Consider the following 14,543-nt stretch of genomic DNA (forward strand, 5'->3'; position numbering starts at 1 on the left):
CATAATGAACCGAACACATTATTAAGGTAAAACATTTGTATAGTACTAAATGAACGGAACATTATCCATTATATAAATCAAATTCAAAACACCCGTGTCTACAATTTAGAGATTACCAATTCAATTCAGAACACCTGCGTCCATTCAATTCAATTCAATTCAATTTAACAATTACATTCCATTCAATTCGATTGAAAAAATAATCCATTAGCAAAATATTGGTATTGTTAGTGATGACGATAACGAAAGAGAAGAAGAAGAAAAGAGAAGGAGGAGGAGGAGAAGAAGAAGAAGAGAAGGAGGAGAAGAAGCAGAAGAAGAATCTGCATGCGCGAAGAAGGAGGATGAGGAGGAGGAGGTATGCGTGAATTTGAAAGAAGAAGAAGAGGACGTATGTGTGTATTTGAAAGAAGAAGAAGAAGAAGAAGCGTGTGTTATTGTCGCTCTTTTAATGAGAGTGGTTTTTTATGTTGGACCTACTTGGATAAACTTGGATGAAAAAAATACTTGGATGTGTAGCAATACCCTTTTAATAAATGTATGTATAAAGTATAAACTGTATTGACTTGCGTATATAAATTCTGATAAATATAACTATAAAGTGAAAATTATGTTATTTTTGTGTGCAAATTCCTATAGAGTAAATAATCATTTCTGACTATAAAAGATTGAAGCACAGACAATACTGATTATGACTAATCTAAACTTGTAACCATGAAAGATTATATTCTTTTGGCATTTCTAACCAAACATTAATCTATAAAAAATATCGTTAGTTTTCAATCCTACGTAGTTTGTTGGCATAACGTAATGTCACCTAAATTCTTCCTTTCTCTTTGAATACTCTCTTTCATTTCTTCTTCTCATTTTTTTTAACAGAAGCTGAACACAATAACATAGAGTAAAAGAAAGAAACAATTTCTTTTCATCTTCTTTACCTAATCAAAATCCTAAACTCCAACTTGTAAAGGTGGAACGAAATAAAAATAAAAAAATAAAATGGCATAATTAACATGAAGATAAAAATTTGGAAAAAAATTTAAATGGTTCAAAATTAAAAGCTCTAAAAAAATATTTTTTATTGTCTAATTTTTCATCTTGGACACAATCTTTTGCAAACTTCATCATTTCTATGAAACTCTAGTTCTTCTGTCCCGTTTTCTATTGAAACGCGTAAGAACCGCGATTAATTAACCATGTAATTAAATAATTAATATTGCTCAAAATAGGATCCAAAAATTTAAATGATAATTTGAGAATTTAAATATGATTTTTGGATTTAGTAGATTTCAGAGTCAGAAAATGTATTTTCTGCGAAAAACTGAGAAAACCGCGAACCGGTTTAAATCTGTCCGGTACTGTGTGAGAAAAATAAAAAACAGTCGAAAACCTTAGAAAAATATTAAAAATGAAAAAACGGGTTTGACCCAAAGTTGGGCCAAATGGACTAAAAATGCTAACGGATTAGATCGGGTCCAAGTTGGGCACAAGTCCAACATATATATAGGTTCATTTAATGAACTCTTCAGCCATAACACAACACATTCATGCTGAAAGGGGAAGTAGGAGAGAAGACTCCATTGTCACTATTCACATAGAACTTTCCAAGCTCATAACTTGAGTTACGGAGCTCCGATTGCCACACCGTTTGTGGCCACGCGTTCCTTTCAAAGAGCTCTACAAAACTCACCCAAGAAACTGGTAAGAAAATTATGAAATCCCTCTCAGTTATTCCTTCCAAAATTTCAAATTTTTAGGGTTTTGGATTAAGTGAAATTTTGTGATTTTGAGTGTTTAGGTACACTCTAGCCTTTGATTACCATTGAGTTTGGCTTCCAAAATTGTTGAGCAAAGTAAGAGGTCTTGAAATCTTGTGAAATTTTAATTATGATGAGCCTTAGGTTGATTAGTTATGATTTGTGTGTATATAGCTTGATTATTGTGAGTTTGGAAGCCTTTGGAATTGAGTTGATGCTTGTTGGAGTTGATTGGTGGCTTGAATTGTGGTTGGGGGATTGACTTTGCACTCAATTTGAGTTTTGGTACATATTGGGAATCGGTCAAGGTATGATTTCAGTTTTCTCTATGTAATATATAATATTTCTGTACACTTAGGCTAGTGACCCATAGGATAGGGTTGAATTGAAATGGTTGAATTGTTGAATGATGAATTATAATGAATTGATGATTGTTGAATATGTTGATAAATTATGATGTTGAAGAGTGAGATTGAGGTTGAATAAGTTTAATTATGATGATTGATTAATGATATAATGATGATGGATGACTGTGTGGATTGAAAAATGGTTTAGCATGATATATGTGATGTTGAAGTTGATGATATAGTAATGTGGGTGGAAAAAATTGGTATGAATGGTGAATTATGACCTAAGAGGGTAGATTGTGATGTAAATTGGAGTTTTGCATGGTTTTGGACTGATTTTTGGTTGTGAACATTGGAAAATTGAGAAATCTGTGGATTTTGGTAAAAACTGATTTTTAGTGAACTTTGACGAGTCATAACTTGTGCCTCAGTTTTTAAAATTTGTTGAAATTTGTTTAGAATTAAAGTTCATTGAAAAATCTTCAAATTAATATAAAGTTTGTAAAATTTAAATTTTTGTTGAGGAAGTTATGATCAATCAAAGTTTTGTGTAAAAATCTAAATTATGTGCATGCTGTAGAATTTGTGATTTCTGATTTGTGTGCACACGCACACTCTGTAAATTTTGAAACCTGTGCGCACGCACACACCGGGTCATGGCTATTGATGAGAGCGTTAGCGCGCTCTGTACGCACACATAACCAACGAAATTCTGCAATTTGTGCGCACGCACAGCCTTGTGCACACGAACACGTTGGGAAGGGCATTCTGTTGAGGGCGCTAGCTATGGGTGAAAAAAGGCCAGGCGGCCTGTCAGGGCCTGTAGCTTGGCCTGTGTTTGGCCTGGCCTGGCCTAACCTGTTATAAAATAGGCACAGGCCCAGGCTCTTATAAAAGCATGTTAATAGGTCAGGTTCATACTCACTAATTAGTTTTATTGGCCTGTCAGACCTGCCTGATTTTAAATTTGTTATATTTAGTTATAAATAGTTTTGTATATTCTAAATACTTTAAAATTTATTTTTTTATAAATATTAAATATGGCATATTACATTTAAATATATTTATTAAAAAATATTTTTTTAAAATAATATTTTTATTTTTTATAAAAAAAAATTATCAGGCTTCAGGCCAGGTCAGGCTGGATAACAGGCCAGACTTAGTACTTTAAAAAAAGCCTATAACAGGTTGCAGGTTAGGCTCAGCCAATTGACTACATGACAGGCCAGGCCTGTTAAGAGCAAAGCCTAGCCTGGCCTGTTTCCACCCCTAGCGTTAGCACACCTTCATTGCAAAATTTTGCACTTGTGCGTACGCACACCTCTATACGTACGCACACTTTTTGAAATTTTCCTTGGGCGTGCGCACACACCCCTGTGCATACGCACATGCCTTGTTTCTCAACTAAAACTTTGTTTCTAACTACTTCACATTCCCAACAAGTTTGTAAACTTCTGTGACACCTATTTAATACTCTTTGGCTAAATTTTGGGTATCAATGCATGGGAAAGGTCTTAGGAAATTTACTTGGTATTACTTTGAAAAGTTAGAGAACGGAGGTTTAGGTTTCTGTGTATTGAGGATGGATCTGGTAGATTGAGAAGGGAGAAAGATATATGAATTGAGAAATTGATGAACTAATGAGTTTGGAATGAAAATGTTGAATTGACAGTGGTTGAGATGAGTCGAGGACTCGGAATGAAATGATGGATCCATGCTATACTGAAAAATGTTTTCTGAAAACCACTAAACTATTGTTTTATACTGAGATTGTTGAGACGCTATGCGCCCGGCAGAGACGGCGGTCGGATCCTGCCTGTCGAGGTAGCGGTGGCGGCGTAAGGGCAGTGATTTGTTCCACTTGCGTTGAGATGTGAGGTCCATGACAACAGTATCCCGCTCGCATCCCTTCGGATCACTAGAGTGTGGAGGCACAAAATCCTGGATGGTGTTCCGAGCACCAGATGTCGGGGGTTCCCAATCATGATTCCGAAGGGCGACATCTCCATGGAGATGTGTCGGGTTGGCAGTTGAACCGACAATGTAATATCACAGCCAGTAGGATAGGCATTCATCATGTACATCTTCTATTTGTTTGTTTGCTTTGCTGACTTATAATTGATTGCCTAATTGTATAACATGCCTAATTGCCTACTTGAATTACTTGCCATATATGTCTATACTTGTGTTTTACTTGCATTGATATTATCTATGCTTTCTACTGGGATTGAGGAGGTTCGGAAGGCGGTGGTGATGGAATCGCATGGAGGATAGATTGGTGAAGGCTGTAGGACAGCGGAGAACTGTTAGATTAGAAAATCCCTTAAGTTAGATTACCCCTTTTATTATGTTAAGGTTTTATGTTATGCTTTATTATTTAGTTATGCTTTAAGATGAATCTTATGATTGATATGAAGTTCTAGGATTACCTCTAACGTTCCGGGGTCTTATATCTTATATCACTGGGCACTGTTACCATACTGAGAACCTCCGGTTTTCATACCATATTCTGTTGTTGTTTTTCAGATGTAGGTCGCAACCCACTTCGGTGAGTTGTTTCGATGGTGACAAAGCAGAGGATCTCTATCTGTTTTGGAGTTTCTTTTTGCTTATTTTGTATATGCCTCTCATCTTTTGTATTTACTTTTTCCTAGAGGCTTACTTTGAGAGAAAAACTTGTATAAGCTGTTTTAACTTCAGATTTCTGTATGGTCTATATATAACTAGTCAGCTTAAACTCTGCGAGCCGTGGCTAGATTCCTATGTTATTACACTCTTATATTTTGTTATATTATATCTTTTTCTTGTGCATTAAGTTAGTAGCTTCCTGAGTACGTTTTGCACTTTTTAAACTCTATTTTTGAGCTGTATCCTTCATCGGGCTTCTAGACTATATTAATTCTTTCTATATACTATATGTATGAGTTTAGAACTGTCGTAACCTTTGATTAACCTTTACTTTACAACGCGAGGTAAGGTTTAGGGTAATTAAGATGTTACAAAATATAACCAAAAATTCAGTACAACAAATGTTAACAACTCAAATTACAAAAAGTCAAGTATATATTATTTAATAATCTTTTTAAAGACTGTTAGTAATAGAGATTCAAAATCACAGGATAAGAGACAGAGACATAATATAATGACTTATTGAGAGGAAGAGTAAAAGTTGAAGCTATGGTGATTATTGTTAGAAAAGGATTGTGGCATTTTCTTTGTGGACGTCTAATGCTTTTTGCTACTTTCGTCAACAACTTTTCAATAAAGCGGTTATGTTCTACTGCGATAGGGTTTCGATTGGCTTCACTTCAGTGTGAATTGATTCATTCTGAGACACCAATGACAATGAGAATAGAGCAAGAAAAGATGGTGTCTTAGAGTTTTGATTTGATAAAGAAGACGAGGAGAATATCAGAGAGAAAGAAGGAATTTGGATGACATTACCATGAATATCTTTCATAAACTAACATTTGGTTAAAAATGTCAAACGAATATAATATTTCATGGTTACAAAGTTTATTTAATTAATCATAGTCAGTATTGTTAGAGGCTCAATCATTCATGGTCAGAAATAACTATTTATTCTTCTTATAAATATAAATATAAATTATTATTGACTAAATACTATCTCAAAATGATAATATTTGTTAGTCATGTAACGTTTTTGTAATATTTTAATAACTTTATTTATTAAAATACTTATGAATTTAATTTTAATTTATTATCAATATTTTACATGGTTAATAAAGTAAAATTAAACTCAATATTTATTTCTTTAATTATATTTATATGGCTTTACTCTTTAATTTTTGTATGTGTTTTTTTTTATTTCTTTTAGTTACCTTTAGTGTATTATTTCTTTATTTGTTTGGAAAAGATAGTTAAATTATTTTTATTAATAAAATATATAGTTAAATTTATCATTTATTGGTTATAAGTATTAATTAATGCATATAAATACATTTTGAAGTAAAATAAAGAAAAGAAGAAAGAAACAAATAATTATTTTTTAGGGAATTAAAATTCTTTATTTTTACTAGTCAAAGTTCTTCATTAATATCTCTTGTATTTTAAAATTTTCTTCAAAAAATACCTAATCATATTATTTTGTCATTGAAAATTATAAATATTCTGTAAAATTAATTTTCCAAGCGCATCCAACAGAACCAAAAAATCTGTTTTATAAGTATGGATGGATAGAATATTGTAACTATAAAATAAAAAACAAACAAATTGTTTTAAAGTCGGGTGTAAAATTGAGAGTTAGTTTGCACAATTGTATTTGCACCCTTCAAGGGTAAAGCTATGGCTGTGTGACAGCGACCATTACCGAAAGCCTCGCTCCACTATTTGCCCTTTTTCCAAACGCCACCCCTCACAATTCTCGTCTTCCCTCACACACACAACCACTTTCTCTCTCATTCCGTTGCCATTTGTTTTTTCTTTGTAACCTCCGTCCGCTCCCCCCTATCGCTCCTAGAACCTTCTCTCCTCTCACGGTAACTACCTCTTTCGATTCTCTATTCCTCATTTCTTATTTAGTTCATGCTTCACTTTCATTATTTTGATGTGGCCTCGTTCACGCTATTTTGTTAGTAACTTCGACTTGTATGTCTCTAATCTCTAATATACTTTATTGATTTCTCATTCATTTTCGCCTATTAGAGTCCTTTCTTGGTTGAATTATATTGTATTCATTTAATTGGGTTAGATTAGATGGATCTGATATATTGTATTCGTTTATTGTTTGATTTTGGATCTATGAATTTAAATTTAGGGTTCTTGTTACATTTGCAGGGGTAACGAAGCATTGATAAAAAAATTCCAAGGGTTTTGTAATCAATTTGGGGACACCTTATATAGTTGATGGCCTTCGATCATAACTACTATTCCCGGGGATGTAAAACTCTGCCACATTCCCTTATAGACACAGAAAATTATAACAATTCCAATGGTTGTTTTGATTGCAACATATGCTTAGACTTTGCAAACGAGCCAGTTGTCACGCTTTGTGGCCATCTCTACTGCTGGCCTTGCATCTACAAATGGCTCCATGTCCAGAGCGCTTCCCTTGCCTACAACCAGCAGCCGCTATGCCCTGTCTGCAAAGCTGAAATATCCCATGCCACGATGGTTCCCCTCTACGGCCGTGGCCACAGCAACCGTGAAGAGAAGGCGGCCTCATGCAGGGACATTTGTGTCCCGCCGAGGCCACCTGCTTCCGGTCCCCTGTCTTTGCTGTCCATGTCTCAGAATGGCCAGCAGCGGCTTCCTTATCGGAATCCTTACCAGGGTCAACACTTTAGCGTCGCGCAAGAGGAGGACAATGCTTCGCAAATGCTGAATCTTGGTGCTTCTGTAACGCCGGCCTTCCTCCCCCACCCGATGGTTGGAATGTTTGGGGAGATGTTCTACACCAGAGTGTTTGGCAACTCAGAAAGTTTGTATGGATACCCAAATTCTTATCACACGATGGGAAGTATTAGCCCTAGGTTGAGAAGGCAAGAGATGCAGGCAGATAAGTCATTGAACAGAATCTCCATTTTCCTGCTATGTTGCTTTATTCTATGTCTTATTGTCTTTTGAGGTAGCAATTGAAATTTGTGTTGTCTTTTTTTCCCTTAGTTGTATAATTTGTAAAGTGGTATTGGTGTAAGCTTAAGAACCAGGTAGATTAGCTTCCTTTATATTGGCTCATGATCTTGTGTTCTCCAACAATTCATTGCGAAATATCAGAGCTCAATTTGCAGAAAAAAGATTCCCTCTCTGAGATTTTACATCATTTTGCAGAAAGACATTTTATTCTTCGGGGGCAAAAGTGTCATTCATGTTGGAAGGATTAGTTGATAGATCATGAGAGTACTTCAGTGGGTTATTCCAAGCATTTAACTTGTTTTTACTATCACATTATATTGTGTGTTCTATACTTAAATGCATAAACTATTTCTTGTTTTAGTCATCATTGGAGTTTATCGGGATAAAAGAAGACAACGCCACTAATAATTATTAGTGTTTGATAATTCTACAGGGGATAACATTGTGTTCAAGAAATGAGCTGTTGTATTCACCCTAATACAATCATCATAAATTCATAATATTGTATCTCTTTCAAACTCTCTCAAGGTTTAAGGGACCATTTGGAATTAAAAAAGTTTAAGCTCCTTGATGAGTAAGGATCATTGAGCCAACACGAAAAATTAATTGTCTTGACATAATTCTAATAATATATCCCAAATGTTTGTGGCAAATATTATTTTTGGTTTTATTTGTGCCCCAAAAGTTTTAAGAGTAACTCAATGTAATTCTCATTTTTAATTCAACCAAAAATAATAACGGAGATATATATATCTTTCCAAATTCTTTTTTTATGCAATTTAGTAGAGAAAAATAGAAAATGTAGTTTTATATAGATATAAAAACTTGATGATGTGGAATGGGTGAGAATACCATAATATCTAAATATTTTATAAGTTAATTTTTCTTAATTTATATTTTGTTTTCAATTTTATTATTTTTAACCTTTAGTTTTTATTTAATTATTTTTAAATTTATTCACAATAGTATACTAAGAGCATGGCACATGCAATGTTTACTATATATGTCACCGCATTCATTAGTAATTTTTATGAAATTAAAGATGGGATAACATCGAATCATTTTAAAAATATTTGTGATACGAGTAGAAGGAAAAAACATTAGAGATAATATTAAGGGTAATACTACACTGAAGAATGAAGTTAAAAATTAAATATAATTTTTATTTTTCATCCAACATCATTCTTCATTAAAAAAAATTAATATTAAATTATTAATATGAATACTTTGTCATATATGATTATATGACAAAATAATAGAAATGTACAAGGTAGCAATAACATACTTATTTAGATGATTTTAATAAGAATTAGCGTGAATGGTCATCTAACAAAATGAATGTAATTATACGACGGTATAAAATGCTTTACCAGAGCGAGAGCTAGTGTTGGAGAAAGGGGCAATAGCCTCCCAAATTAAAAATTTTAATGTATAAAGATCACTAATTTTTATATTAGTCCATTTTAATTTTAATTTTTCTTCTTTTAAAGTTATATTTTTATATTGACGCCTCTTAAGAATTGTTCTAACTCCGTCCTGTACTTTATGGATTAAAATTAAACTCTTTTAATAATAGCAAAAGCAAAAAATTGAATATCAATTATATTTATAGTTGTAAAAGCCTAACACATCGTATAAAAATCGTAAATTTTGTGTATATTTAAAAAGAAATAGTGGAGTTATAAAAAAGAAAGGTTAATTTAATTTGTATTTTTATTTATCACTATATTTGAGTGTGATACATCAGTTTCTGTATACTAATTACTAAAAGTGTCACATAATTTAACTAAATTCATATGTAATAATTATGTTTAGGTCAATATTAAAAGAAAATGAAAGTTAATTACGTAAAGACTGATATGAAGCATATAAAAATATTTGTGTATAATGGGGTACTTATTAATATGTTTTTAAATTGTATGAAAACATATTTTGACTAAATAATTTTAAATTGGTTTATTTTCTAACAAAAAAGGTTTATTTTGCAAATGGACATGCAAACTCTTGAAAACGGGAAGAGTGAGGTGGGTGTATGTAAGTAACGTGGAAATTTTGAAATTCGGGAATATAACCGTGTGAGCGCGCGCAGACGCAGGTAGCTTTGAAAGCTTGAGACTCAACTTCACTCGATAAGCGTCTCCTGTGTTCTCTTCACAGAGCTTCCAACCAATTCGCTATGTCTGCAACCAAATCCAGCTCCAGGAAGCGAGTATCCGAACCCGACTGCAGCAAATCCGACAAGAAGAACCGATCAGCCACAGACAATCTCGATTTCGATTTCGATCTCTCTGAGTTCGTCTTCCATGCATCTTATTACCGTTTATTTGCTTTGTTATGGTGAAATCGTGATAAGAATTCTGTATAATTGAAAATCTATGGCTGAATTCCTTTTACTGCAGTGATATCAAAGGAATCGTGTCGGCGCTGCACCTGATTAGAGACAAGGCTCAGAAGGATGGCCAGAAGAAGAACGAAGAAACTATTTCGAGGTATTGCGTTTTTGTGTTTCTGACTCGGTCTCAGCTGAAACTTAAGTTTTAACAAGGTTTTTTTGTTGAAGACTGTAACTAGAATGATTGAGTTTCATACGTGTAAGAAGATCCGAGCGATCTATATTCTAACTTTGGTATTGGTCTTAGATCTCGTTTTTTCGATTACTTGCGGCTTGTGTGATATTCAATTATATGATTTCTAGAAATATGACTGAACTGCAATGTAAGGTTTCCGAGTGGTGTTGTTTTCTTTTTCTTTGATAGTGTGGCTCCTGAGATAAAGGCTATGATTGAGGAATTGAGGTCCAAATTAGAGAAGGACAGGTAAATCCAAATTTAGAATGGTACATGCACGCTGGCCCTCTGTTTAGGCCACATTCTTTGTTTCTGTTTCACTGTACTGACGATTTTCCAATTTCAGGCTAACTTTTGCTAAAGCACTTTCAAAGAGCTCTAAAGAGGTTCGTAGACACTACAAGGGTTGATTAGAGATTTAGAGTCATGGGTGGTAAGGGTATCTTACATGTTGCCCAGAACTTACCTTAATTTGTGTTTGTGATTGCGAGCATTATTGCAGTGTGAGAGTGCTTTGAAGAATGAAACATCCAAGTTTCAAGCACTTCATGAAAAATTTTCCAAGGACAAAGCTGCTTCTTTACAGGCTTTGAAAGGTATTTTCTGACCCCTAACGTTATCACGGTAGACTAATTGATGATTCAACATCATTTAATATAAGTTTATTTTGTTTGAAACCGCTAAATAGTTTGCAGTAATAACCTTATGGTATATTGAAAAATTATATGAAATAGTATTGTAAATGGATAATTCTATGAAATGCAGTCCGATATAATTGCTTTTGCAATTTTTTCATTATGCCATTTCTGTATAATTAATCCTGTTAAGATTCTAGTCTACACTAAACTTTTTAGAAAATTGAAACAGAGGTATTATATTGCACACATTGTCAGTCTGTTCACCAAAAACTCGGATTAAATTGGTCTTTTGTGGAGTCGTTGATTGTTTTAGTGTCAACTGCAGGCTCTAGCTTGCTGCGGTTTGTAGCAGAAAATGTTTTCTGTAAAAAGATCATGAGTTGCTGGAATCTTAAGACTGAGTGATTTATAAATAGAGTTAAAATTTCTTGGATAAAATCTTAAACACATTTCTGGTTATATACTAATTGGTAGTTGCTAATGTCATGTGGCAGATATTATCTCTAAATTTGAAGAGGAAAAGGCGAAGCTATTCCTAAGATATGAACAACTAAGTAAGCTATCCGCCTTCACGAAAAACTGAAAAACGGCAACTGAAATTCACTATTTTATCTACTTCTTTACAATCTTCCCTTCTTAACACTGCTAGTATTTCAGGGAAGAAGGAAAAAAGTATTATATCTGAACAAGAAAAGGCATGCAACGATAAAATTGCCCAGCTGGAAGAGTCGCTGAAAAAGAAGAAACAGGTATACTGAGCAGACCGATCTACGTTTTCAGCAGCATTTTTCCTATGCTTTTCGCAACTCACAAATTACACGTGTATATGCTCACTTATACTCGAGCATCTCTAATTTATTATTTGTTGTTATTAATTCCTTTTCTCACACAGGACGATAAAACTTTCAGCATTTTAAGGAAAACTCTAGGCTCATTCTTGGAAAGTACCTCGGATGATGATTTCCCTCCTGATGACGAGGAGTGAAATACAAGACCCCACAATTCATCCCCAATCAGTAATTGTAATTCTATTCATTCTACTGGAAATAGTAATCAGTAGTAAAAACAACAGAGTAAATATATTTCATTTTAATCTTTCATTACAGTCAACTGACGGATATATAATGTTTAGAAGACAAATTCCATACGATGTGAGTATGATAAGTCATAAACTGTGATTATTCAGTGCAATATGTGGTTAAGACATATAATTTTCCCTATACATAATTTGCTCTGATTTTGATGCCTTACTCCACTTGCTGCTGCTGCCGTTCTCATACACGGTTGCCAGCTCTAACATCCTCTTGAAGACTTTAAACCGTATAGCTCTTGTATAAGCCATCTGTTTTCTGTAGGCCTTTCAGCCTGAGTAGTATAACTATCCAAATCCTCTCATCAATAAGTGTGACAACATAAGGATCATCCATATAATGAGCAAACAAACTGATCACTAACAAGCAGTTTTAGGTAGGGTTGGTTTCCTTTGTTGTTCAGACCATGGAGGTCGCTTGTTGTGTGCCTGAACAAAAATCATGGCCAAATTGTTGTTTAATTGAATACCCGGGTTATTCAGGCAATAAAACATAAAGGCACTGTAGGGAGACCTAGGATCCAATCCTGATAGAAACTTTTACAAGAAACTAAAACACTGTCAATCCTATGTGACCCGAATAAAATACTTAGTTCTACTCAGTGTGGATGAGTGCCACTAAATTTATACAGAACCACAAGGTTGGCAGGTCGCATTAGTGAAATTCACAGACTGAAACCAAATCAAACCAACTTGTGAAGGAAAGCAGGTAGCATACCCCAATTTCTGTCACAAATCGACATGAGGAACACCTAACTTGTGGAGCACCATATGGGTACATTAGCAATACTGCACAGCCCCCACACTTAACTTGTCCAACCTGATCAGCTGTAAAGAAGGAATAAGCTATTAATATAAAATATAGTTCCATAAGGTATATATCTGTAAAAGAAATTAAGCTTACTAAAAGTTGAAGCATGATATATAGCACCATCAAATCCAAATTTGATAGGTCATTAGTAGGAAGATCAGAAAACCATTTTCCCCCTCCTCCCTCAATATTAAAGATATAACTTTGATACAGACATGAAAATGTTTACAGAAGCAAAAGAGAATGTATAATAGGGCACTTAGACCAACAATATAATAGTAACTGTCTGACAGCTCACACATTGGACATGTTTGGCACCTCGCTGATATGCAAGCAGGCGATGGCAAGACCCACAAACTATTTGACCCAAATCTGTTGGCGCACTCACCAGTCAGAGAGTTCTCATCAAGTTCAATACTTTTGGTTAATGCTCATATAATAAAATAGGATTGCAAGTTTGAAGATTTCAATCAAGGACAAAATGGAAACCCCCTGTTCATGAAATCTTAATCGTGCAGCTGCTGATAGCTTAAACTCATAACTAATTTCAAAAAGTCGATAAATTTCTAGGATAAATCCAACTGGGTATCCTTTAATTACTCAAATTCGAAACAGAGGGCAAAGATGATAAAGAAGAATAAGAATGAGTGAATGCAGAAATAGTGACTCACTGGATGGACATCGAGGTGGTGACCGTGACCGTGACTGTGACTGTGGAGGCGGTTGTGGCGGTGGCGTATGGATGGGTTGCCAACCCGGTGGCGGGCCATCGTCGTCTTCTCCTACTACTTGCTGTGTCTTGATTTCATCAATCTGCATCATCGCTATACTAAGCCCTAAACTATGCCGCCCACCGCTAATGGCTGCTGACTCTGAAGTAGTCAAATTCCGGTTGGGTATTTCTCCATAAACTTTTTGGTACTTATTTATTTTAAAAATGTGTTAAATAACTAACATGTATAAAATATAAATATATAATAGTTATTTTTGCTCTTTATGAAGAACTTTTGAAATTATTTTGTTCCAAATTTTAAACAACATAGTTATTATTAATAGGATTTAATTTTATACAATAATAATGTAAAAAAATTATATAGATATTTAATTTTTAAATATATTATTTAAAAATTATCTAAAATATAAATTTAATTGAATAATTATATAATTTTATCATTTTTATTTATGTGATCAAACATTTTCTTATAAACATTTTAATTAAACTTTAAAGTGTACTAGAATATTCAAATCAATAGTAATTTATAGACATATGACACGTTTTGAAAAATTACAAAATAAAACTTAGTTCAATGATTATTTGTTAATAAAACTGTTTTTGCGTATAATTTGGTTTTTGAGCATTCTACTAATTTACTATTGGTGATTAAACTGAAAGAATTAAGATAATTTATTTTCTTTGAATTTTTTACAAACGTATTTCTGTATGAAAAATTACTTAAAAAACACGAACATATTTTCTATATTATATTAAATATCGGGTGTTACTTTATTAATTGTTCTAATAAAGTAAGTAAATCGAATTTATACAAATGACAAATCAACCCAATAATAATGCAAAATGATAAAAAAGAAGCAGCAAGTCCATGTAGTGGCCGAAAATTATTTAAAGAATGGAAGTAAAAATGGTGTTGTTCTCATATATCGTTGCATGAAATGTAATCCATAAATGTGAATCTGTAAATCTCAATAACATGTAAAATGCAGGTTATATTTTGAATGC

The 14,543-nt window shown here is 33.5% G+C and overlaps 3 protein-coding genes across 3 annotated transcripts; 2 read left to right on the forward strand and 1 right to left on the reverse strand.

Moving 5' to 3' along the window:
* The first annotated feature begins 6,364 nt into the window (after positions 1 to 6,364).
* Positions 6,365 to 8,063, forward strand: LOC107480805 (E3 ubiquitin-protein ligase RMA1H1). The gene is made up of 2 exons (XM_016100979.3): positions 6,365 to 6,603; positions 6,902 to 8,063. The coding sequence occupies exon 2, from the start codon at positions 6,971 to 6,973 to the stop codon at positions 7,688 to 7,690; it is 720 nt and encodes a 239-aa protein (XP_015956465.1). The 5' UTR covers positions 6,365 to 6,603; positions 6,902 to 6,970; the 3' UTR covers positions 7,691 to 8,063.
* Positions 8,064 to 9,784: 1,721 nt separating this feature from the next.
* On the forward strand, positions 9,785 to 11,927 carry LOC107480803 (uncharacterized). The gene is made up of 8 exons (XM_016100977.3): positions 9,785 to 9,991; positions 10,099 to 10,188; positions 10,456 to 10,515; positions 10,613 to 10,652; positions 10,769 to 10,862; positions 11,399 to 11,458; positions 11,562 to 11,653; positions 11,797 to 11,927. The coding sequence occupies exons 1-8, from the start codon at positions 9,876 to 9,878 to the stop codon at positions 11,887 to 11,889; spliced, it is 645 nt and encodes a 214-aa protein (XP_015956463.1). The 5' UTR covers positions 9,785 to 9,875; the 3' UTR covers positions 11,890 to 11,927.
* Positions 11,928 to 11,957: 30 nt separating this feature from the next.
* On the reverse strand, positions 11,958 to 13,725 carry LOC107480804 (protein LOL2). Its single transcript, XM_016100978.3, has 3 exons — positions 13,477 to 13,725; positions 12,713 to 12,822; positions 11,958 to 12,423 (listed from the first exon to the last, which is right to left on the reverse strand). The coding sequence occupies exons 1-3, from the start codon at positions 13,625 to 13,627 to the stop codon at positions 12,355 to 12,357; spliced, it is 330 nt and encodes a 109-aa protein (XP_015956464.1). The 5' UTR covers positions 13,628 to 13,725; the 3' UTR covers positions 11,958 to 12,354.
* Between the last annotated feature and the right edge of the window lie 818 nt (positions 13,726 to 14,543).

Source organism: Arachis duranensis, chromosome 3 (genome assembly GCF_000817695.3).
Source record: "Arachis duranensis cultivar V14167 chromosome 3, aradu.V14167.gnm2.J7QH, whole genome shotgun sequence".
Taxonomy (NCBI): domain Eukaryota; kingdom Viridiplantae; phylum Streptophyta; class Magnoliopsida; order Fabales; family Fabaceae; genus Arachis; species Arachis duranensis.

Coding starts and splice junctions, on each gene's coding strand:
- LOC107480803 (XM_016100977.3), top strand. CDS start 9,876: ATGTCTGCAACCAAATCCAGCTCCAGGAAGCGAGTATCCGAACCCGAC. Junction 10,863..11,398: donor TTCTTTACAGGCTTTGAAAG/GTATTTTCTGAC, acceptor GTCATGTGGCAG/ATATTATCTCTAAATTTGAA. Junction 11,654..11,796: donor CGCTGAAAAAGAAGAAACAG/GTATACTGAGCA, acceptor TTTCTCACACAG/GACGATAAAACTTTCAGCAT.
- LOC107480805 (XM_016100979.3), top strand. CDS start 6,971: ATGGCCTTCGATCATAACTACTATTCCCGGGGATGTAAAACTCTGCCA.
- LOC107480804 (XM_016100978.3), bottom strand. CDS start 13,627: ATGATGCAGATTGATGAAATCAAGACACAGCAAGTAGTAGGAGAAGAC. Junction 12,823..13,476: donor ACCACCTCGATGTCCATCCA/GTGAGTCACTAT, acceptor CCTTCTTTACAG/CTGATCAGGTTGGACAAGTT. Junction 12,424..12,712: donor GATTTGTGACAGAAATTGGG/GTATGCTACCTG, acceptor ATTTTTGTTCAG/GCACACAACAAGCGACCTCC.